The 24,698-nt window shown below is 49.2% G+C and overlaps 1 protein-coding gene across 1 annotated transcript; it reads left to right on the forward strand.

The window, feature by feature from the left end:
• Positions 1–983: 983 nt before the first annotated feature.
• Positions 984–24,104, forward strand: rapgef5b (Rap guanine nucleotide exchange factor (GEF) 5b; the record flags this gene model as incomplete). Its single annotated transcript, XM_084441903.1, has 18 exons — positions 984–1,166; positions 6,805–6,944; positions 8,033–8,133; positions 16,088–16,179; positions 16,530–16,661; positions 16,768–16,865; positions 18,824–18,854; positions 19,849–19,927; positions 20,207–20,356; positions 20,591–20,688; positions 21,025–21,147; positions 21,557–21,735; positions 22,396–22,486; positions 22,623–22,673; positions 22,940–23,027; positions 23,271–23,335; positions 23,549–23,603; positions 23,986–24,104. 18 exons carry the CDS (start codon positions 984–986, stop codon positions 24,102–24,104), a joined length of 1,875 nt encoding a protein of 624 aa, XP_084298029.1.
• Positions 24,105–24,698: the final 594 nt, after the last annotated feature.

Raw genomic sequence — 24,698 nt, forward strand, 5'->3', positions numbered from 1 at the left:
CCTATTATACTGTGCACATGCAATATGGCCTGCCCCCAGCGTGCTGGAGAGAATGAGTCACTGCTTCATTGGCTTATAAGAGAGCGATGATGCTGAGGGCACTGAATGGTCTACAGTACAGCCTGACGAAAGACCTTGAAGGTTGATGTATTTTGATAGGATAAGACGGGGGATTTCTCATCCTTTTAGTTTTAACTGCATTTGCATGTGTCATCCCGGTCTCCATTCTTATCAGGGCCCAGTCGGAGAATTCTGTATATCCCAGCGCCACCTGTCCAGCCACAGAAAGGAGACGCTCTCGTAAGAGAGGAGGACAACGATGGTGGGAGAACGTTCAGGGCTGCTTGTAAAAGGAAACCGTTCCACGTTCCATGTTTTCTCACGGGGTCCCCCCCCCCCCGCCCGTCTGGCCTCCCAGTGTGTGTGTGCGCGTGTGTGTGTGTGTGCGTCCGTGTGCGTGTGCCTCCTCCCTGCCCTGCCCCAGAACCAGCCTGGACAGGCTCTCTCCCGCTCAGGAGATTGTGAAACTTCCTCTGCCGGACCGGCGGGTCCTGCCAGATGTTTCCTGACCCCTCCGTGTTCCAGGCTCGCTCCCCTCCCCAGCAGCGAAGGGGCAGGGCAGGGAAGGCGGGAGTGAGGAGGGAGGTAGGAGGTATAGCCTCTCTCTCTCTCTCTCTCTCTGGCTCTAAACACACGGAGACACCTGGGGTCCTACAGTAGCTCTTTTGTCGTCTTCGCGTGCGCAGCTCAGCAACAGACACAGCCTGGAGGTGTGCTTCTTCTACACGGGACTCGCTTTGGTTGGCTGAGAGGAGGCTGTAACTCACCTGTGCTCACACACACACACACACACACACACAAGCACACAAACACACGCCCGAGCGTTCGCGCCACCTGCATCCTCGCGTATCCAGAGAACGCTCCGCGAAGAGCGGGGAAGTCCGGCGTTCGGCTAGCCGGGCGGAGGGGGGACTTGGCGGGCCATGTCGTGGGACTGCGGCCTGAGGTACATGTTCACCGTGCCCCCCGCACTGCAGCAGGGGGGGGGGTGCGCGCCGCGTGACAAGGAGGAGCTGTCCCGGCTGGAGGTGGTCCAGAGGCTGGCCAAGGACGGCTGCCGTCTGCTCCAGAGCCACGGAGGCAAGGGCCCCGAGAGGGCGAGCCAGGTGAGGGAGACGCACACACACACACACACACACACACTGACAAGATGGATAATGAGGGGGTGGGTATGTAGATGTAAAAGTAACAACAAGTATTCTGTGAATGTCCTTCACCTTGCTGTTTTGATTGCAATGCTATACATGTATATGTGCTATAGCTCCAAGGTTAACAGTGCAGTATGCTGACTCATCGCCGTGTTGATTCATAGGGCCTCTAAGCACTCTCTCCTTCCAGAGCCTTCCGAAGCCAGCCATTCATCAAATAGATTATAATTTCTTGTCAGTTGTTATTGATTTGCACACGGGCGCATTGATGCCACTGCCATATTAGAAGATGAATTCAGTCATTTATGTTCTGTCAATGCCCGACACGGAGAGCGCACTGAACATTAAGAGTCCTGAACAGTTGGATGAGATATAGAGTAGCATGGTGACACAGCACACGGGAAGTCTTTGTTGTTAATGCTGCAAGGAGAACAAGACGACACAAGTGACAAATTCCCATCGTGACCGTCTAATTTTCCTGATTATTTGTTTTCGATCAAGGTTTACTAAGTACAACCTCAACCTGTCATTACGACCGTAGGTTCGAAACGTCATCTAAACATTGCTTGATTAGCATTATTGAATACTGATCCCCCGAGTACTAAAATCAACCGCAGGTCCTTGCTTGAGAAGAGGTCTGATTGGCTGACTGGCCTCGCCATGGGTTCGGTTTTTCCCTTCCTGACAGCTGTATCGATGCTCGCCATGGTAACTCAACAATGACAGGAAGAGGTGACGCGAGGAGGACAGGCCAGCCCAGGACGCCCGCCCCTCCATCACGCCAAGACATTGTGTGGTTTTAGGGTGGACTCCCATTCAGAGGGCTGACCTTTTCTCCAGATAATAGACCAAGGCCTGTTATTCAATGTTGACCATTATGAATTTAAATGTTGAAACACCACAACATTAGATATGATAATATCAGTGCTGATATACTGCGTAGGTTGCTATTTCAGTAAATGTGACATTCTTTTTCAATGCATGTGGGTGTGTATGAGGCAGGTGTCTTGGATAGGATCGCACTTAGATTATGTGTGTGTTCTTGCATTGTTTCTTAAAACACTCCTCATGTACCCTCATTCTCCCCTCGTTTGTTAAATTTTTTGGAGGATATTAGGTTCCAAAGATGAATTTCACATTATTACTTTTTTCAGAGTAAGTACAGTACCTGGAAAGTCATACATTTCCTAGAAGCTTCCAGGAAAGGTCAACTAATGGCCGGTTTGTTCTGGCTGTTCTGGGTGTTGGATCCTGTAGGAAGGAAGTCAACAAAGTCCAGACCCTGGTTGTATGATTATGTTACACAATCCCTGTTATCTAGGCTCAGTGCGTAACACTTGGTCTGATAGTTTCCTACTTTGGAAAAATCAAGTAATTGGTTTACATATTCCATATCTGATTATACATTTTGCGGTGTTGTTCTCATACCACTGGATAACACTCCCAGCATCTATCTTGCTCTGTAATCTTATAGCTACCGCCTATATGCATTTTCAATAGGTTTTATGTACATATTCTATCTATGACACCTACTTACAGAGAAAATATATTTGCTCAGCACTTTTTCTTATAGCCTACATTCACAGCACATGTGAGTTATAGGCCTATTCTTCTATTTCTGGATAAAACACAGAGCTTTATTGTTGCAAGTTGCTTGTTCAAGTGTGGCTCAGCGTGATGCAGGGGGCTGCTCTGACCGGCCGGAGCTGTGTTGTTGTTGTTGAAGGAACGGCATGTTATCACTACTGGAGGACAAATATCCCACAGGCTTCTGTTTCCTCGCGTTAGATAGAGGTCCCCTTCTTTTGCTGCGGCAGGATTGTGTAACCGTGGGATCTGTTCCATCATCTCATGCGAGGCGAGCAGACGGAGCAAAGGGCAAATGTCAGTGTTTATATATGACGTCATCATCGCAGGAGCCCAGAAAAGCTCTCGCTCGAGTGCTGCTGAAGCAGGGATTTGAGTAACTCGCTTCTGGATGAGAACCAGACAGTTCTGCGTCGCATTACATCTCGGGAGCCCTTCGCTCTGTGACTGCATGCGTGCTCTCCTGTTCTTCTTCTGGCCCGTCCTTCCCCCCCCTGACTGACTGATTGAAGTAGCCTAGGCCTACACCGCTCCCATCCGAGATGAGGCGAGCCGACCCTGCTGTCGGAGCTCTGTCAGGACTGACACCTTCCAGGCCTCTCCGTGTTCCATACCGCGCATGTCTGAGCTGCTCGGCGCCACAGACAGAAACAGAACATGCCGACAACCAGCATCCCATAAGCCGCCACAGTAATTTGGACGGCAGCGGAGACAGCTAGGGGTTGGGAGAGGGAGTCCAGATATGAGGCAGGAGGCTGATGGATGGGGTTTACTCCACGGTGTTTATGCTGGCGGGGGGGAGGGCACCTCCTGACAGGAATGTCTGAGGCAGCCCTATCGGAGCCTCTCACTCCGCAGCCATTGTTTTAGATGGACACCGCTGACAACAGAGGCCGCGCTGCCTCCAGCAGATCAATAACTCATTCTGGGGAGAGGCCGGCCGGCCTGCCTGCCTGCCTGCAGCGCCGGACCGGTCAGGGAGAGAGGCTGAGATGAGGCTGCTCAGCAGATTCACAGCCTCGGCTCTGCGCTGTTTACTGTTACTGCACCAGGAGAGATAACACGACCCGGTTGGCTTCAAAGGTAAAAGGTTCTGAGCAACGCCACAGGCAATTGGGATTGCTCTAAAGCATCTCAGAGATGAAAGCCAACCGTCTCTAGCCTACCACGTGAACGTCATGCTCTTTACGAGCTCATGAGGACAGTCTGGGTAGGTTCAGAGTGAAGGCGAGGCCAGCAGGATGCTGACGAGCGTCATCTTCAGTTTGTGGGAAACTACCATGTTCCTCCCCTTCCTCCACTCCCCTCTCCCACGGTCAGAGGTCTGACAGGATAAAACTTAGCGTTTTTGCATAGTCATGACGTGTGCGAGGATAACATGAGATTGTCTTTTTGTACTTTTTTGGGATTTGAGTAGGCAGAGCCATCCAAACATCACATGGTCACGGATCTCTAGTCAGGAGACTGCCTGTAGCGCGTGTTAGGAACCGCTCCCTCGTTCCCTCACTCCCTATTCCCTATATAGGGTTCACCATGTAGTGAACTATCTAGGGAACGGAGAAAATGTAGGGTACATGCACTGTTCCCTGCAAATAAAGGTGAATTGTGGGTAATAGTGGACTATATAGGGAACGAAAATTCCGTGGAGAATTCGGACACTACAAACAAAATGGCTGACGCCCTATATAGTGCACTATATAGGGAATAGGGAGTGATTCCGAACACATGAATGGTCCTTTTTGCAGGCATGGAAGGCCGCCAACAGACCTGCCTGCTTGATTGTGTAATAGCTGTGCTGGTGAGCGCTCTGCTCCCCAGTGTACAGATTTATCAGCAATTTGGGTGTGTGTGTGCGCGCGTGCATGTGTGTGCGTGCGTGTGAGCATGCGCATGGATCACAGATCAATTTAAGTGTGTCAGGATGCCCCGCTGTGCTGAGGGTCCCTGGACGCCTCAGTGAAAAAGGCAATTAGAGCAGAAAACGGCCGCCACTTCCAGTCTGTCTGCTGCCTAATTGCAAGGAGCCCCTCGTCGCCGGATGGCTGGACTACAGTGCGTGCTGCTAACGGCGAAGCCAGTACAGAACCAGTGTGTGTGTGCAGATTAATTAAGTCAGTCAGCACTCCACACTAGACCGAGCACTATCACGCTTTGCATCATCGCCCGTGGTAATAAGCATAGAATTACGGTCGGGTTTCTCCAGGGCCAACTTAGGATCAGACTGAGAACAACTCTGTAAAGAGGAGTTAACTGAATTTCAATTCAGCCTCGTTCACCACTAATTGGGGTATTATGCAACATAATATAGTGTTTTCTACACGGACTATTATGAACATTCTTTGAAATGTCTCAAACAAGATGGATCGGAGTAACAGTACAGTAAATAGACACAGTCACTAGTTTGCCCTCCAGTGAATGATCTCTGTATTCCAAAACTACCAAACGCCAAATTATTCAACACGACAGTGCAGCTCATTTCTAATGGCGTGCCTGAGGACTGTCTGTTAGTTGGCGGATATGTTGGAGGATCTCTGAGGCGGTAGCAGTGCGACAGCTCCCCTGCTGGGCGCGTGAGTCTGGCTCGGGCCCAGTCACACATGGCCGGGTAGGATATCCCTCCTTCAGACCACCTCAGGCCCTTGTGTTTACCGTGGTCTTTTTTCAGTCTGTATCTGTTATGCCTTATTTGTTGGGTTTCTTATTTGTCCATCTAACATGGTGCCTGTTGAAACTCTACAGTAACTCCTGGGAAATTACAAGAAAGAACATAATTTGTGTTGTTTTTTTCCTAATGTGTGCACCTTTGGAAGCTATCATTGTGCTGTGCCATTGCTGGATAAAGGTCTGGCTGGACTCATTACCATTTGGGGATACGGGGGAAAATGGTGCATTTCTTTAAACCATTCACAATCATCGGCAGAGCGGTTGCGAGGTTTATTGTTCCATGTAGTCTGAATTTCGCCACCCCTGATTGGACAGTAATAAACGAATGACAAGGCTTATCCCCAAAACCTACATCCATTGAGTCAGACTATTGTATGAGTGGTACTGATGAAGTCATGCACTGAGTTGGGAAGGGAACAGACAAGTGATCCTTTGTCTATGCTGCCCTTCAGTTCAATAGCCAGCAAATAACGGTGTCTGGTTCATGAGGATTCAACTGTGTAAAATGCACGAGATCTTGTGCTGTGTCCAGTGTGAATGGGGAACTGTTATGTGGCGATGTAGCTGTGGAGGTAATTGTAATGATGCTGGGTTAAAATGCTATGATTGATCAGTGATCTAGAGGGGAGTGGATGGAAGAGAGGCAGAAGGCGTAGAGCACTTTGTTCCAAGCGTGGGTGGAGAGAGAGAGAGAGAGAGGGGGGGGGGGGGGGGGGGGGGGACAATTTTAGTGCTTTTCCCTGTGTCGGACTGGGAAAGATTGATAGCACTGTATGATAGTGAAAGGGCTGAAACACAGTGTAATTCTGTGTGTGTGTGTGTGTGTGTGTGTGTGTGCTTGTATACACACATATATGTGTGTGTGTGTGAGTGCGTACACCACCTCCTATTCCTTTGTTAGTGTTCCTTTGCACCAGCACCTCCTGAAGTCAGTCGAGCACTGAGCCATAACAACCCTAGTGTTTTTATTGCACAATCAGCTCACTGAGAAACAAATCTTCAAGGATTCTGTCTGAAAAATACATAAATCATCACCAGACACCACTCATTAATTATTACCCTCTAAAGTACAATCTTTAATTAGAATATGGATGAGCTTTTATTATGCTAATTCCTGAATGGGATGTCCTGATAAAAAAAAAAAGAATAATGATATATGGAAATGCTCTTTCATGCGCTGTGCTGGATTTGACGAGGCATTGTGATGGAAATCACTGGTGATTTGTGAGCGTGGCAGAAAAGACAGGGAATCTCCTTGGTGATAACCCACCTCTCCCTCCCTCCCTCCCTCCCTCCCTCCCTCCCTCCCTCCCTCCCTCCCTCCCTCCCCCCCCTCCCTCTCCAGCCCCTGAGTGACGAGGCAGTGCGTGTGTGTACGAGGGAGCGGGGCCGGGACGTGCTGGTCCTCCAGAGGGTGTCGTCAGAGCAGCCAGCCCTCGCTGCATCAGGGAGGGGAGGGGGCAGAACCGAGGAGAGGGACCGGAGGTAAGCTCTCTCTCTCTCTCTCTCTCTCCCTCTCTCTCTCTCTCTCCCTCTCTCTCTCTCTCTCTCCCTCTCGCTCTCTCTCCCTCTCTCTCTCTCTCTCTCTCTCTTGCTCTCTCTCTCTCCCTCCCTCTCTCTCTCTCTCTCTCCCTCTCTCTCTCCCTCTCTCTCTCTCTCTCTCTTGATTCCCCCTTCCTCTCTCTCGGTCTCTCTCTCTCTCTCTCTCTTGATTCCCCCTTCCTCTCTCTGTCTCTCTCTTTCTCTTGATTTCCACTTCCTCTCTCTTGTCTCTCTCTCTCCTCCCTCTCTCTCGCCCCCCACCCTCTCTCTCTCTCTCTCTCTTGATTCCCCCTTCCTCTCTGTCTCTCTCTCTCCTCCCTCTCTCGCTCGCCCCCCTCTCTCTCTCTCTCTCTCTCTCCGCCCCCTCCCTCTCATCATTCTCCAGCTCGCTCTCCACACACACACACACACGTGTGGACGCATCAGAACACACGCTCGCACCTTCACGGAGGGAGTGAGCGCACTGTACAGGCGCGAGCGACCGAGGGAGTGGACAGCGATCCGTAGCGCCGGCTGGCTGGCTGTCTGTCGTCCGTACGCAGGGGGAGAGAGGGCGCGCTCCTCACTTCCCCCAGCCCGGCGAGGAGAGCTCCTCCTGGGCTAGAGACGCCGGGGGGAGCTGGGGGGAGCCGGACGCTGGGCGGTCCCCGGGATATGCGGCAACGCTCCCCGCGACCGTGACAGCCGCAGGCGGACGGATGGCCGGGCAGCAGGGGTAGGGGGTCCGGGAGGGGGCCGGCGGGCTTGAGGCGGCCGTACAGGATGGACACCCGGGGGAGACAGCAGGAGGACAGGGCGCCGCCGCTCCTCCACGCCGCCCTGGTGGAGCAGGAGGAGGTGGACGAGGACGAGCCGGGCTCCGAGGAGAGCGGCGGCGGAGGACGGGCGCCCACCTTCGACGTCCCCTACTTCCGCTACATCGACGAGGAGGGGACGGAGGAGGAGGCGGACGAGGAGGAGGAGTGGAGCAGCAGCCGGTCCCTGTCCTCCATGGAGGAGGACTCGTCCAATGACTCTGTCGTGTCCGACAGGTACGTGGTGGTGTCCGGGACCCCGGAGAAGATTCTGGAACACCTGCTGACTGACCTGAGGCTGGACCTGGACCAGGGAAGCACGCAGACCAAGGAGGCAGGTCAGTGCAGCAGAACCTACCCCCCCGTTTCACAACGTATTCAGCATATGTCTTACCGTCACACTCCTTTTCTGAATTGTCTCACATGGTCTCACATGGTCTCACATGGTCTCTCATGGTCTCACATGGTCTCACATGGTCTCACATGGTCTCTCATGGTCTCACATGGTCTGTCGTTATCTGCTGGATAATGAAAATGGTCTCCAGACAGCTGGGGCTCATAGTTGTGGGAGGAAGGCTGTTTGTTTGCTTTTCTGTAGGAGGTGTATTGATGCATCCTGGTTAATCAGTGCATGTGTGCTATCCTGTCTGCGTCCCTCTCCTCTCCCCCCCTCTCCTCCCCTCCACTCTCCTCTCCTCTCCTCTCCTCTCCTCTCCTCTCCTCTCCTCTCCTCTCCTCTCCTCTCCTCTCCTCTCCTCTCCTCTCCTCCCTTCTCCTCCCCTCTCCTCCCCTCCACTCTCCTCTCCTCCACTCTCCTCTCCTTCCCTCTCCTCTCCTCCCTGCTCATCTCTTCTCCTCCCCTCTCCTCCCCTCTCCTCCCCTCTCCTTCCCTCTCCTCCCCTCTCCTCCCCTCTCCTTCCCTCTCCTCTCCTTCCCTCTCCTCTCCTCCCTGCTCATCTCTTCTCCTCCCCTCTCCTCCCCCTCCGCTCCTACCCTCTCCTCCTCTCTCCTCCCCTCTCCTCCCTTTTCTCTCCTCCTCTCTCCTCCCCTCTCCTCCCCTATCCTCCCCTCTCCTCCCCTATCCTCTCCTCTCCTCCTCTCTCCTTCCCTCTCCTCCCCTCTCCTCTTCGCTCCTCCTCTCTCCTCCCCTCACCTCTCCTCTCCTCTGTGCTCCTCCTCTCTCCTCCCTTCTCTCCCCACCCTCTCCTCTCCTCTCCTCTCCTCTCCTCTCCTCTCCTCTCCTCTCCTCTCCTCTCCTCTCCTCCCCTCTCCTCTCCTCTCCTCTCCTCTCCTCTCCTCTCCTCTCCTCTCCTCTCCTCTCCTCCCCATCCCCTCCCCTCCCAGAGTAGATGGTACAGTTCAGCGCTGGGTCTAATGACATGTTGTCCTCCTCGGAGGGGTCTGGAGGCGTCTGGCTGCTCGCCTGATAGATGAGAGACAGGACATGCGCCTGCCTGCACCCGGGAAACGGAGGGTGACAATAACAGTGTAAAACGCTCAGTCCGGTGTCACTGCCGCCTCACCGCTACAGCCAATCAACACGCTTCCTCTCAGGAGCTAGATGAACATGTCACCACTCCACTGCCGGGGCAGAGCACCGCGCCGTTTACTGAAGATGGATAGATAGGGACAGTTACAACTGAGGGAGAGAGAGAAACGAGAGAGAGAGAAAGAGAGAGAGAAAGAGAGAGAGCTCCTGGGAGGAGAGAGATGGATGTCGTCACAGATGATCTCCCATCAGGCCGCGTGCTCTCTCTCCCCCTAGGCCGCGTGCTCTCTCTCTCCCCCCAGACCGGAGATCATTGCTCATTCTGATGGAGGAAAGCGTGTCGTGAGGCTCTGAATTGATCTGAACCCTCTCTCTCTCTCTCTCTATCTCTCTCTCTCTCTCTCTATCTATCTATCTATCTATCTATCTATCTATCTATCTATCTATCTATCTATCTATCTATCTATCTATCTATCTATCTAACCCCCCCCTCTCTCTCACTCTATCTATCTATCTAACCCCTCTCTTTCTCTCTCCCTCTCTCTCTCTCTCTCTCTCTCTATCTATTTATCTATCTATCTATCTCTCTCTCTCTCTCTCTCTCTCTGGGGATGCATGAGTGATCTCAACAGAGGCACGTGTGCGTGGATCAGAAAGTGATGCGGTGATAAAAGACACATTTCATATGCAGCAGTTCAATCAGTCGTAGCAGTTTTAACGAATCGTAGACAGAACAGTCATCTGTTGATAACGTACGTACAGTAAACACGCCATTAGTTTACAACACAGAGGCTGTAAATGAAGTTTCTTAATAGGTCCATCGTTTTGATTGCATGGATCACCATGTCCACATCCATCCATTTCCCCTAATTTCCCAGAGGGTGGAACTGTGCCTGGCTAATAGATCACTCAGGATTAGCTCATCTCCCAGTCAGTGTGAAGGCTTCCACTGGGAGCTGGGGCCGGGCTAGACCGGGCCGGGCCAAGCCCGAGCGGTGAGTGATGTCCCAGGGTCACAGAGCTGCGGTTCTGGACAGCTAGGGGATCGGCTCCGTTCAATGAGACATTGATCTGGGCTCAGGGATGCTCAGCAGTAGCAGTAGGACTGCATTCGGCCTTGGCTGCCCTGCTGCACTATCACTCACTCCCCTTTTTCTGTTTGTATACGGCCCCGTAGTTGGTGCTACTCCGGGCTGCTGGAGCCGGGCCCCTGGAGCCCCCCCCCCCACACTGCCTGTGTCTCCACTGACTGATCAGAGGAAATGGCACCCTGCGATCTCAGGCTTGATAACGACCATTTCTATTATTAATGTATACCATTACTACAGTGCGAACTGCTCCCGGTGAGGTGCATTTGTGCTGCCATCCTTACCTTCACTGCAGATGTCAAGGGGGATCTGTAGGCCAAGCATATAATATATCACTGAGTATTACACTGTACATCCATGCAGCTGCTGAGGTCCAACATGTCCCGGCCCGTACATAAAGTAGGTACAGTAGGCATGTGTTTCTGTGATATTGCACTTTCATATAACACCACGGGCATGTTTGCGGAAGGGAACATGCGATCTACGTGAGCGTACAACGCAGTTGTCGGTATGCGTTCCACACACTGTGACGCGTCCCCCTGGGAGCTGCCGTGCATTGTGTGATGTGTCCAGTAGCTCCCTCCCTGGGCCAAGTCCCTGAGTGCTGCCTGGCCTATTGTTGATTCTGCCTTGACACAGATTCACTCCTAGCGCAGCTACAGTAGAACACTAACGTTATATACACACATCCCGCCTGGAGCGCCACGCCGAGCAGTAAACACATTCCACACGGGGACATTCTGTTTATGTATCTTGACAGGGGGGAGATCTAAAAACGAAACGGTTTGATTCTCAGTCGTTCTGGGATGAACTGCTTCTGTGACTTTCAAAGACGCAGCAGGTCTGCAGTAATACTTAACAAGGCATTGCACCATGCAGTACAGTTCGTGTTGCTTCCTTGCAATTTCGCTGAGAACGGCTCGGCTGATGAATGAACATTCTTGCTTCAGGGCCTGGGCTGATCAATCTGAAGACCGCTCACTGAAATGCAGACAGACTAGTTTGATTGAGGAGTTGGTGCCTTGCGCAATCAATTGATTGACTGGATCAATTCATCCCATGCAGGGTTCCTTGTAATTGGAACATACAATTGGTTTTGATGTGGGAGCCTGGGTAAGATGTACTCTGTGATAGAATAGTCTGACACAGCGCAATATTGCCAACTACACATTCTAGGTGGAAAGATTATCCCCCGTTATCCCCCAAAGATCACCCTCTTAAACCATAGAACAGAGAATCAACTCCGCCTCTCAAACCTTTATCAAGAGAAAGATATGGACCATGTCCTCAATTCATCTCACTGGCCAAGCCCCATGGGTAACAGTGGGAGCTGTGTGCTACGAGGAGACGAGAAGTGACAAAGAGACTTCCAGATTCTAGTTCATTAATGAGATTCCTAAGAATGAAGCCTGAAGCCATGCTCCATTCCCTCAGACATCGCACTGCATGAGTACTGTATATGACAACAGCTGGGAGCAAGGAAAGGCACCTCTGTAGTTAATGCTCTGGGGAATCTAAGAACACTCCTATCCAGCCGCTCACTGCATACAAGGCTCCAGACCAGCCTGAATTATCATTCTAGTACATATTTTTGTATGAGCTGAAGCAGAATAACAATAAGTAACAACGCAATTAAAAAAAAGCCCCCTCCACAAAAATGTTTTATCTGTGGTAGTAATGAGAATTTCATGCTGTACAGAGAAATGCTTTATTGGAAAGCAGAACCTACCTACTACAGTAAGCCTCTAGGTTTTCTAGTTAATGAAATATTCATGCCGTTTTTCTCTCGGTGAAAATGACTTGCCTTCCGTACAGCTTAAGGAGCAGTGTGTGGCTGGCCCCTCCTAAGACTGTGCATGGGTTAGGGTTATCTGGAAAGAACAGACAGGGTTGCACAAGGGGATATTCTTTTAATGCTGCTTTGGACATGGGTTCTGTCTATATGAAAGTGCTTGTTTGTGTTAATGGGGTTTGTGTTGTATTACTCCGCCATGCATGGTAGTGGGTGTTGTATCAGTGAGTGTATAGTACAGTATGTTGATCTTAAGGCAGTGAGTGATGTGTCTACAGCTGCACACTGTGGATTACCATAATGATGTGAGGAAGTAGTACTCTGGCTCTGAACGCATTTAACGCTTGGGAGGTAAGTGTGAAATTAAAGGTGGGAAATTAATGTACAATGCTGGGTGTGAGGCATACCTAGAGAGCTAGGGAAGAGGTTCTCCTTAATAGGATTTGTATCTTACACCGCCCCCCCCTCTCTCTCTCTCTCTCTCTCTCTCTCTCTGTCGATGACAGACACAGGAATAGGCCTGCACAATTGAGAATGTCAACTTGCCCTAGGCTCTCATTTCCAAATGTCTTCTGAGGACTTTTAATGATTACATAAGGAGCAATGACGAACATGGAAAAGTTGAAGAAACTCCAAACTTCTTAAAGTCATTAAGAAAGTCATCATTTCAAGTCAGGCTAGTGGATGGATGTAATAGGTCAAATCCACTCAGGAGTGTAACTGGAACACAATTCCTTTTGTCCCCATCACAGTGTCAAATGGTAAACGCATTGCCAAATATATAATTGCCAATCCTGCATTGTTTATTGGATCAACGTCAGAGCACTGTGAAAGAGATAATGAAATGAAAACATATCAAGGAGCGAGATTTCCTGTCACCTTGAAATGGTTCCACGCAAGGATACGCTGACGACCAATGCTATGATTCTGGGAAACGCATTAAGGCGACGCTACGCAAATATCAGATGGCCAGTGACTGTGTTCGAAAAATGATTAGATTGAGAGCAGCGACTGCTCTGGGGGGTGGTGGTGGGGGGTCTAGACTGCTTGTTCACAGGCTATAGGCTCTTTGCACAAGCTCCACTACTTCCTGAAATTCTACAGGCATTTTTATTTCCTGTCCTATACTATTGGATGGAAGTGATTAATCAGGTGTGCCGCACCTGATTAATCACTTCCATCCAATAGTATAGGACAGGAAATAAATATGCCTGTAGAGTTTCAGGAAGTAGTGGAGCTTGTGCAAAGAGCTCATTGGCTTATCTCCACTGGTATGGCAGGCCACTGAGGACATTCCAGGATCTATTAAGGTGAGGTTGTAGCCATATAAAGGACATTGTGGACCTGAAGTGCCCGCAGGGAGCAAATTAAAGAGGAGCAATCATCAGTGGTGCCGTGCGAGTCATTAACTACTGAATGATTATGAGTCCACTACGGGTGGAGGCCAACAGAGAGGGCTCTCCTTTCCCCATGGACCGGCTCTCATTCCCTTATTCCCTTACTGCTCTGAAGAGAAAGATCTCTCTTGATAGCCTGGATGGATGGATGGATGGATGGATGGATGGATGGATGGATGGATGGATGGATGGATGGATGGATGGATGGATGGATGGATGGATGGATGGATGGATGGATGGATGGATGGATGGATGGATGGATGGATGGATGGATGGATGGATGGATGGATGGATGGATGGATGGATGGATGGATGGATGGATGGATGGATGGATGGATGGATGGATGGATGGATGGATGGATGGATGGATGGATGGATGGATGGATGGATGGATGGATGGATGGATGGATGGATGGATGGATGGATGGATGGATGGATGGATGGATGGATGGATGGATGGATGGATGGATGGATGGATGGATGGATGGATGGATGGATGGATGGATGGATGGATGGATGGATGGATGGATGGATGGATGGATGGATGGATGGATGGATGGATGGATGGATGGATGGATGGATGGATGGATGGATGGATGGATGGATGGATGGATGGATGGATGGATGGATGGATGGATGGATGGATGGATGGATGGATGGATGGATGGATGGATGGATGGATGGATGGATGGATGGATGGATGGATGGATGGATGGATGGATGGATGGATGGATGGATGGATGGATGGATAGATAGATAGATAGATAGATAGATAGATAGATAGATAGATAGATAGATAGATAGATAGATAGATAGATAGATAGATAGATAGATAGATAGATAGATAGATGGATGGATGGATGGATGGATGGATGGATGGATGGATGGATGGATGGATGGATGGATGGATGGATGGGTAGGTAGACAGACAGACAGACAGACAGACAGACAGACAGACAGACAGACAGACAGACAGACAGACAGACAGATGTAGCCTGTTTCTTCACTGAAGTCTTAATTATATTAATGTCTGAAATCTTAGGCTGGTGTTTTTATTATAGGTATTTTCACATTGCGTAAGCAGAGCGATTTACTAATTGATGAAGATAATTACTTTTATCTGGTGAGCTCTGTCACCTTTATCTAATTAGAATCACTTTGCATTAATGATAGGATACTTCTAAGCACTTTACATATTAATCTACTGTAAAGCCGAGTCAGTGAGGGAGATGTTTTCGTAAAGGCTTGCTATCTGGGAGATTAATGGGAGTCATTCGTTTTCAAAGAGTCTCAAACAATAGTCTATCATCTTCCCTCTCTGTACATAGAGGGTTGCCAGGTTTGAGCACTTCCAGTGGCAGTTCTACTGTATATGAGACATTATTTGAAGTGGACCGTCTAGAGATTAAAAGCATGCGCCCACAGCAGCTTTCAAGGTCACCAGTAAATTAGCCCTTCTCCTTTCCAGGGGCATATAGCGTGAACATTAAGAGGCTGCTGTGTGTTCGGTATAGAGGCAGGGAGGAGTGATGGATGGGGTGTGCAGCTGATGCTAGCAGACCGAGGGAGGGTTTAGATTAATGCATGGAAAGAAAGGTGATGTTATTGGCTCGGAACAGGTGGAAATCGCTGATAATATTTCAGGGGCATATTCGTGTCTTGGGGATAGGGCCATAATAGTCTACTAGGAGAAATAGGTTCCCATGTACCCACATGACATTTGTTTTGTAGCCTGTTTTTTTAGGACCCTAATGGTGTCTAGAATTGTGTCTGTTGCCCAGGTCAACTAATGCCCTATGGGGTTTGTTTGGCGGCCATATTGAATCGATGTCCACGCGAATGGTGAAAAACACAGATTTTCATAATTCCTGAACCAGACCTTGGGAGATATATTTTGATTATACAATTGTGGGTAAGGCCTACTGATGTAATGTTTAGTAATTGGTGTGAGTAGCTTGGTCAGTAATGGTACTGTATAACCATACAGGGTACAGGTTATAGGATTATAGGTTAAAAGTATAGGATACTTTTAGCTAATTAACAACTTAAGGGGTTTTGAGAGAATTGGGTTCATGTTTTATTCATTATGTTCTTATATGTAACAAATTCTCTGTAGTGTACAAGTATAAATTGGATAATATGTCTCTATGTACACTCTATCTGAAGGAGAGGGCGTCTGTTTTTCTCAATTATTGTAGGTTGCTAGGCCTGTTTTCCTCAATTATGCAGGTTGCTAGGAAAACTAATGTATAGATTATGTACCTTTTTGACCTTTTGTGCGGGATGTTGGAACCCTTGGGAAAAACAGGCCACCTAATTTAGGTTGTCACATGTACTAGCCTGAAATGGAACTACAGTACTGTACTATATGTACGTTGGTGTGATGACCAAATGCAATTAGTACGTACGTAACTAGGAGCTAATGATGTTGGGCTAATGATGTCATAGAAGACAGTAGTGTAACATGAGACAAGGGGCACGACAAAGGACAGAATTTGGTTCTAAATGACGTGTCTTGTTTTACAGGAACACTCCTGGACGACTTCCTGTTGACCTACCTCGTGTTCATGTCAACCAGTGACCTGTGCCAAGCCCTGCTGGGACAATATCCTTCTACTGTATATTATTGTATAGCACACTCACACTACACTGACCCTCATCATATGACATCTCTACTGTACAGTACTGTACACATACGGTCGCTCACAACAGGACATTATGGGACGCCTTTACAACATGTACACGGATAAAACACAAAGTCTAGTGTTTTTCAAAATGTCCATTTGAATCAACTTGATAGGTGTTTTGAGCCAAACAATCTCCCTCCACATTCTCCCTCTGAGCTCACACTGTCAAGTTCACTGCAGGGTGCCGTCTGTGGGGGGGCTACCAGCAAAACAGCAACCCCCAACACCCTTTCTGCAGCTGTGTTGAGGCCTTAACTCCCCACCCCACCTATTGTTGCAAGAGACACCGGGGGAAAGAGGATGGGAAGGAGGCCCTGGACAGGAAGCGCAAAGTCCTGCACCTGGTCTCGCAGTGGACCACGCTCTACAGGGACTTCCTGCGAGAGGACGAGCACGTCAAACTCTTCATGAAGGTACGCCGCGAGACAGCGGGAGACGACAAAGATGGAACGCGTCGGCGGCGTGGTTAGTCGGGCGGATGAGAGAGAGTTCTAAATTAGGACCGACGTGTGATTGCAGAGCCTGTATCGTTACGTGCTGGATGACCTATATGAATACCCGAGCCTGGAGAAGGATCTGACAGAATTACAAAGACTCTTACGACTTCATCGCAGACAGTGAGTGACATCACCCTTTCTCTTTCTACCGTATGTGTGTCATCATGAATGTAGAGTTATTAAATATGTATATGAATGTAAAGATAGTTCTTTAATATGTATATTGAATATATATGTGCAGTAATACATGCTACCAGACTACTGTGTATTTCTGTGTGAGCGGTGTAAACAGGAAATATGTTTTGGTATAAAAATGAGTTACTGGCAGTTCTGAAAACACTTATGAATACAAATTAGATGGCAGCACAATGAGAGTCTCTTCTGACTCATCTTCCCCAAAACATCCACTGTTGGGAACATATGGCAGCTGTTTTTAGGATCCCAGTTGCATCAAAGGACCCATTCAATTACTGAGGGGTAATTGCTGTCTTGTGGGGTGTATTGTACTGAGTATGAAGGTCACAGTCACTGAGTTCCCCTCTCTACTTTATCGGAGACATGCAGAGTTTCAGAAATGGATGAAACAGGACAAAATGTCACCGCAAAGCCAGTCTGCTCTTGACGATGGCATTAAAAAGTATTTTCCCTTGTTTACAAAGGCAAAAGTCAATAACAACGGCGAGCATACAGACGGTGTTTCTTGTCAACACTCGTCTCAGTGGTAAGCAGCGAGTCTGCCCTTTATGCCGGTTGGCTGATGCCAGAGGCATGAACTGCTCTGCGTCAAGGCGAGTTTCTTGTTGAATAAAGGCTTAATAAAGATAAGCCCTGCCGTGCACTTTGACCTCCGTGTGTAAACAAGCCGCCGCCTCCTGTCAAATCAGCCGGCAGACACGCAGCGACGCCACGCCCCCGTCTACCCCCCCCCCCCACCCAGGGCCGGCTCCCGGGGGGGTGATGCGACCTGACGCCCATTAAAGGGCCACGCGTATAACCCCGCCCGACCGTTCTGCCATTATCTGAGGCTGCTTCATTCATTTTTATGTATCGGCGGCAGACAGTTCCAACGCACCTTACCTTCGCCGTGTGGGCCGTGTGTGTGTGTGTGTGTGTGTGTGTGTGTGTCTGTCAGTAGCAGACACATCCGCTCTGGGGGGATGGGGCTTCTGACAGGGGAAGCTAAATGGAGTCTCTTTACTGAGAGCAGACTTAGTGGTTATTAACCTGCTCTGTAACTCCCATCAACCACCATCAGCCTCCGGTGACCTGAGCTTCAGAGAGACACGGGGGAGGGGGGGGGGAGCAGTGTTGTGGTAGCGTTCTCACCTGCTGCACAACGGCCAAATGTTTTTGAAACCTTTTCCCAGGATCAAAAGGTCCCAGAATGCCAAGTTCACCCATCTCTCTCTCCTTCTCTCTCTCTCTCCATCTCTTGCTCTGTCTCTCTCCCTCTCTCTCTCTCTCCATCTCTCTCTCTCTCTCTCCATCTCTCGCTCTCGCTCTGTCCCTCTCTCTCTCTCTCTCTCTCATTCGTCATACCGTCAGTACACACAGACCAGCAGGCCACTCTGTCATTCACTCCGTTCTAGGGGAGAAGGATTAGATCTTCAGCCCTGTGTTGAGGTGACAGTAGAAATCAGGTTTTTCATTAGTGAGTGAACGCAGCCTGGTCAAGGGGGGGGTGGGGGGGGGACCTCCAGGTTTGGGGTGTGTGCCACCGTGCCTATCGTGGTGCAGAGCTCAGTGGGCTCTGAGGGATGAGTACGCACTCACGGCTATCCATCACCTAGACCGGGCCTAGCTGATGAGACCGGTGTGATTAACGGAGGAGGTCAGATGGGGAAGGTCTTCTATCTGCAGAGCACTCTCATCAGGCCTGGACACAGAGGTTTAATCACACACTTTTTTTTATTTCACCTTGCCCATGGTGTACTGTAAATGGCGTTTTGTTCATGTGGTTTTTGCCTTGTTTTCCTGTCATGTCCCAAGAAGAATGCGCTGTCCTTGGCGAGTATTACAGTATGATTGTCGCTCCTTTAACGCTGACTTAAATCGTTTGATCTGGTTTCTCTCCTCAGCACAGTGGATGAATATTCACCTCAAAGAAAGGTAAGAGGCGCAAACTGGTAGAAAAGATAAAACACACACATGTTCCACTATCCCTAGTAGGCTGGGTGCTGTAGCAGAAAATATGTGTAGATAAAGAGTGGAGATCCGCACACCAGAAAGCTCCCGTTTGAAAGGATTTTATTGCAGTGACGCTTCGAGCACTTTGGGATCTTCTTCCGGACTTCTGATGAAGAGTGAAATGTGATGAAGAGTGAAGTCTGATGAAGAGTGAATTCTGATGAAGAGTGAAGTGTGATGAAGAGTGAAGTCTGATGAAGAGTGAAATCTGATGAAGAGTGAATTCTGATGAAGAGTGAATTCTGATGAAGGGTGAAGTCTGATGAAGAGTGAAATCTGATGAAGAGTGAAGTCTGATGAAGAGTGAAGTCTGATGAAGAGTGAAGTGTGATGAAGAGTGAATTCTGATGAAGAGTGAAGTGTGATGAAGAGTGAAGTGTGATGAAGAGTAAAGTGTGATGAAGAGTGAATTCTGATGATGAGTGAAGTCAGAGGAAAAGCTGGTGTGCTCATGTTCAGGGGCATGCCCAGGGCGGCACACATCCACATCCTCCCCCCGCTTGCGAGGCGGACACGCTGACAGTTACGCCAATAGGGGGGGGGGGGGCGTCCCTCTCGGAGGGGCTGTCAGCGCTCCTTTGAGGAGTGAGTTTCACCAGCTACTCGGTCACACTCGAAGCGTCACTGCAATAAAACCATTCTTAACGGGAGCGTTCTAGTGTGTGGATCTCTACTCTTTATCAAGAGGCGTGACCCTATCTGACCCTGACCCGCTACACGGTCAAGTATGAACAGAACTGTACAGACCTCTATGTCAAGTGCACTGGGAGAAATTGTTTACCCTGCATTTGAATAGCGTTGTCCGCTAGGACCGCAGGACTATTGTCCTCTTATTTCCCGTAAAAGTCATTTTCACAGGAGAGAAGTAGAGAATGTTCTCAGACGATATGAATGTGTTTGTTCTCACCCATCCCAGAGCAAAGCCCTTTTCCACCAATTGAGCCTCCGAGAGAACGGGCTCCAGCTCAGAGGAACACAAAGGGAGACCAAGGAAGGTGAGTCGTAAAACTCCCCCTCGGTCCTAAAAATGTCTTTTGTCACACATTCCTCCCATCGGGCTTTGCTTCCAGGGATTCTGTATGATTATTACGGACGGCAGGCAGAATTCCACAGCCATGCGCTCAAGGAACACACTGTGTCAGAAACAATATGAAACCCTGAGCGTGAAGCAGAACAATGAACGAGACATTCCCTTCCCTGCGCGTACTTTGGCCTTTTGGCCATCCTTTAAAGTCTCACTCGAGAGTCCTGTCTCTCTCTCTCTCCCTGGCCAGTGTCGTGCCACGTGTACGTGACCATGGACTCGTACCTGAGCGTGAGGACGCCCGTCGGTGTCGTGGCGCAGGAGCTGCTGCAGACGCTGGCCGAGAGGATGGACGTCTCCCTGGAGGACGTGGTCCTGGTGGCTGTCACCTACCCCGGAGGTAAACCGCTGTACCCCGGGTGTTAGTGCAGCAGTGGGGGGGAGGGAGGGGGGGGAGTTGAGACGCTAGCGTTTCCGAGTTTGTCGTCGGTCTGTTATCAGCCCCCTGCTGAGACTGACTGTGGCGGAGCGGAGCCCGACGCCGAGGGTCTTATCTGGGGGCAGATAGCAGGCGACGCGCCGGCAGACGTACTTTTAACCGCGTGGCGCCGTGTGCCATATTTACCCCCTGTAGGGAAGCTCCTCCTACAGCCTCAGGACAGGATCTACTCTGATTCGCTGACAGCAGTGGGGAGGCTGCACATGTGCAGAAAGGACCTGAGCGAAATCATGGTAGGAATACCAATTCAGCAGCACAAAAGTCATCATCTGTATGAAATGCCAAACCTGGCAGGTGTAAGAGGACACCGGCTTTTGGAAGTTAAACCCAGATAGCAAGCGGATCTGGGCCATATACAGGCCAGATCTGGCCCTTGTGGCTTAGTTCCGGCCCATATATGGCCCAGAATCATTACACATCCGCTTGCTATCTGGGAAATAACACAATAACAGGAGTATGTGTCTGATTCTGCAGTCTGAGGGAATCTACTTTTAGATCCATTAGTTGCCTCAAAAATACCCATGACCTTATATGTTAAGATGACCTATGACCTTGTGATATCGTTCCAGAACCCGTTCACAGACAGCGCGGAGCTCCAGATGAGGTCAGCCCGCATGTTGAGCATGAACACGTGGGACGTTGCTGTCGCTCTCACCAACTTCGACTGGAGCATCTTCAACTCTATACATGAGGTAAGTCCCATAAGGGGTGAACATCATGGGAGCTTAGTCCATCTCTTCTGGCTCAAAACACCTATCAAGTTGATTAAAATGGACATTTTGAAAAACACTATATATATACACTGTTTTATCCGTGTATATGTTGTAAAGGGGTCCCAAAATGTCCTGCTGTAAGCAACCGTATGTGTACATGAGGGTCAGTGTAGCGTGAGTGTGCTATACAATAATATACAGTAGAAGGATATTGTCCCAGCAGAGCTTGGCACAGGTCACTGGTTGACATGAACACGAGGTAGGTCAACAGGAAGTCGTCCAGGAGTGTTCCTGTAAAACAAGTGCTGTATAGGGTGATTAGAAGGGCACGGTCGACGCCAGTAATACTGGGTTACTTGTATAACAACGCCGCCTTCCTCTTTCACAGCAAGAGCTGGTGTATTTCACGTTCAGCCGTCACGCCAGTCGCGGCCACACGGTGGCGCTGGAGCTGCTGCTGCAGCGCTGCGATGAGGTCCAGCTGTGGGTGATGACCGAGGTGCTGCTCTGCCCCACGCTCTGCAAACGCGTCCAGCTCATCAAGAAGTTCATCAAGATCGCCGCCCAGTGAGAAACTCTCTTTCACGCGTTTGACCATAAGAACATGCCAAAGTGGCCCTGTACCTAGTCGCTGCATCGTCCTGTAGTTCTAGCCCGGCGATAGTGGAACGAATTCATCCTGTTTACATGCAAACGAAAAAACTGAGTTTTCCCAAATCTCCACTTTGGCCGGAGTTTTTAAAACATTTGTTTTCAGTGGGTTAAAACCAAATTTTTTGTGTAAACGACAGGTACAAACGCATATAAATATCACCGTTTTCCCAGATCCCCGGCTACATGTAAACAAGGCCTCAGTCTGAATGTCAGACTACTGTAGGTCACTCTCACAACAGTCCCACAGAAGTCCTATAGGCTCTGTGCACCAGCTCCACTACTTCCTGAAAGTCACTTGGCATCTTTATTTCCTGTCCTATATGATTGGATTAAGTGATTAATCAGGTGTGCGGCAGACCCAGCGCACACCTGATTAATCACTTAATCCAATCATATTGGACAGGAAATGAAGCTAAGTGACTTTCAGAAAGTAGTGAAGTTGGTGCACAGAGCCTATTGGCAGTGTAAGGTTTACGCCCCCTCTTGTGGTGGATCTCTGTAACTACACTCTACTTTATCGTTATGTCATAATGTCATTATGTTGTTCATTGAATCAGTTTTTCCGTCCATTAGCTGCAAGGCACAGAGAAACCTCAACTGTTTCTTTGCCGTCATCATGGGTCTCAATGCGTCAGCGGTCAGCAGACTCAGTCTCACATGGGAGGTGAGGAGTCCGTGTCCAATCACGGTCTGTCGTCCGCACTTATCAAGAAGCTGTGTTCCGTTCTGTTCCCTTTACTGTAAACACCAGCTGTTTGAATTCAAGATTGCCAATAATCTCGTCCTCTTTTTTCCCTTAGAAAGTTCCAGGAAAATTCAAGAAGCTCTTTTCAGAATTGGAGATGTTGACGGTAAGTTTAAACTGTCAGGTTGTGCGTGTTGCATACACCACTGCATGCATCACTGAATACTGCAGTGCCCCAATTGCTTAATCAAGCCATTATAAATGAGTTGTCACAGCTGAGCTAATAAAAGCACTAGATGTGAAGATCACGGCTAGGCCCCCGGCCCCTGGGGACCCTAACCAGATGGCGGTGTGTTTGTGGGGAGACCTAACCGTTCGCAGGTCTCTCCCTGTGGACCAGCATGTCACTCAGTCTTCAACGTGTCTCCGCAGGATCCCTCTCTCAACCACAAGGCCTACAGGGACGCTTTCAAGAAGATGAAGGCGCCTAGAATCCCCTTTCTTCCTCTGCTACTGAAAGGTACGCTCAGAGGAAACAGACACAGGTGGTCTATTGAATCCTACAGCGCTGATGTGAAGAGTATCAATTTAAGAGGATAGGAAATCTGCACACTGGGATTATGGCTCCCAATACTTTATTTGATGAGTAACGTTTCGACCACACTGAGTCTTCTTCAGGCAAAATCAGTGTATCGGTACCATGAAGAGTATCAATACCATGTCACATGTTTGTAACGAAACAGAAATGGTTCTCATCCCTTAGATATCACGTTCATCCACGAGGGCAACAAAACGTTTCACGACAACCTGGTCAACTTTGAAAAGCTGGTGAGCGAACGGAACTGTGGCGGGGAAATAAAGACAGTAAATAAATACAGTAAATAAATACAGTATATACAGTACATTCTGGGTCTGCCGTTGACCTCCGAGGAGCGGAGACGATATGTGACGTTGTTTTCCTGCTCCCCTTCTCTCTCTCTCTTTCTCTCTCCCTCTTTTTCTCTCTCTTTCTCTCTCTTTCTCTTTCTCTCTCTCTCTCAGCACATGATCGCTGACACAGTCCGCGTTATCCGCCTCTGTCAAGAAGATCCTATGGGTGGGTGTTCAACCAACTCTCACACTGGCCAGCGGTCTCAGAGCTGTGGTCATTATGACTCTGTCATCACTGTAGGCAGCAGAGCGTTTGTATGGCTTCGGCCCAAATCAATCACTCACCTGCAGACAGTCTGGTGAAGGTGCGGTCGATGTCGAGTCTCTGCGGTCTGCACTGTAGCGAACAGGGCCCCAGTTTTCAAGCGAAGAGCAATAACGTAATTACCTGTTACTGCATAGGGACTCTGGAATAGATATTGAGAAGCCCCTATGGTGCACGTTTTCTGCGGACGTACTGAAGACAAGTGCAATAACGTTGATCGTCATGGATGCTGACGGCCCGACACATCAACATGTTAACGTGGGCCGTCTCTCTCTCCTTCCAGGAAACGGTATTACCCAGAAGAGCAGCCCAGAGGTGCGGACCTTCGTCGATAACCTTCACGTCATTGACAATCAGCAGACTCTGTTTGAGCTGTCACACAGGCTGGAGCCACGAGCTTAAAACACACACTCCCAGTCGGACCGTCATAGGGACAGGAAACCTCCAACCCCAACCCTCGTCACAGGAAGCAGCAGCCCGCAGTACCCCGACCAGACACTAGAGGGAGCCACACGAGTTTTATAGTCCCAAGTCAACATGGACTGTACAGCGACAACTCACTGTCAGAGAGAGAGAGAGAGATTCTCTCAAAGTGATGCTTAGACAGAGATAACCAAAGAACTAAAATAATAAGGTTTAGCAATTCTTTCCTGACAACACACCTATCTGCTTCAGTGATGATAACCATGCCTATTTGAGACATCCAACTCTTGAGAGATTCCAGACTGGTTGTTACAGTGTGTGTGTGTGTGTGTGTGTGTGTGTGTGACTTACTGTGTATGTGACTCTGCAAATAGATGGTTGGTAAATTAGAAGCAAAAAGGTTTTATAAGTTGCAGTGCATCATCTTTTTTTTTTTTTGTTAAATATTATCTTTCGGTATTTGAGGATGTTTATTACATGCCGTGTCCTTACCCATAAACAAATCCAGAAACGACATCATGACAGACTCTCCTTTAAAACAATATGAAGGAGTGTGGCTCCCCTCAGTGTTAC

Source organism: Borostomias antarcticus (assembly GCF_949987555.1).
Source record: "Borostomias antarcticus genome assembly, chromosome: 8".
NCBI classification, from domain to species: Eukaryota; Metazoa; Chordata; class Actinopteri; order Stomiiformes; family Stomiidae; genus Borostomias; species Borostomias antarcticus.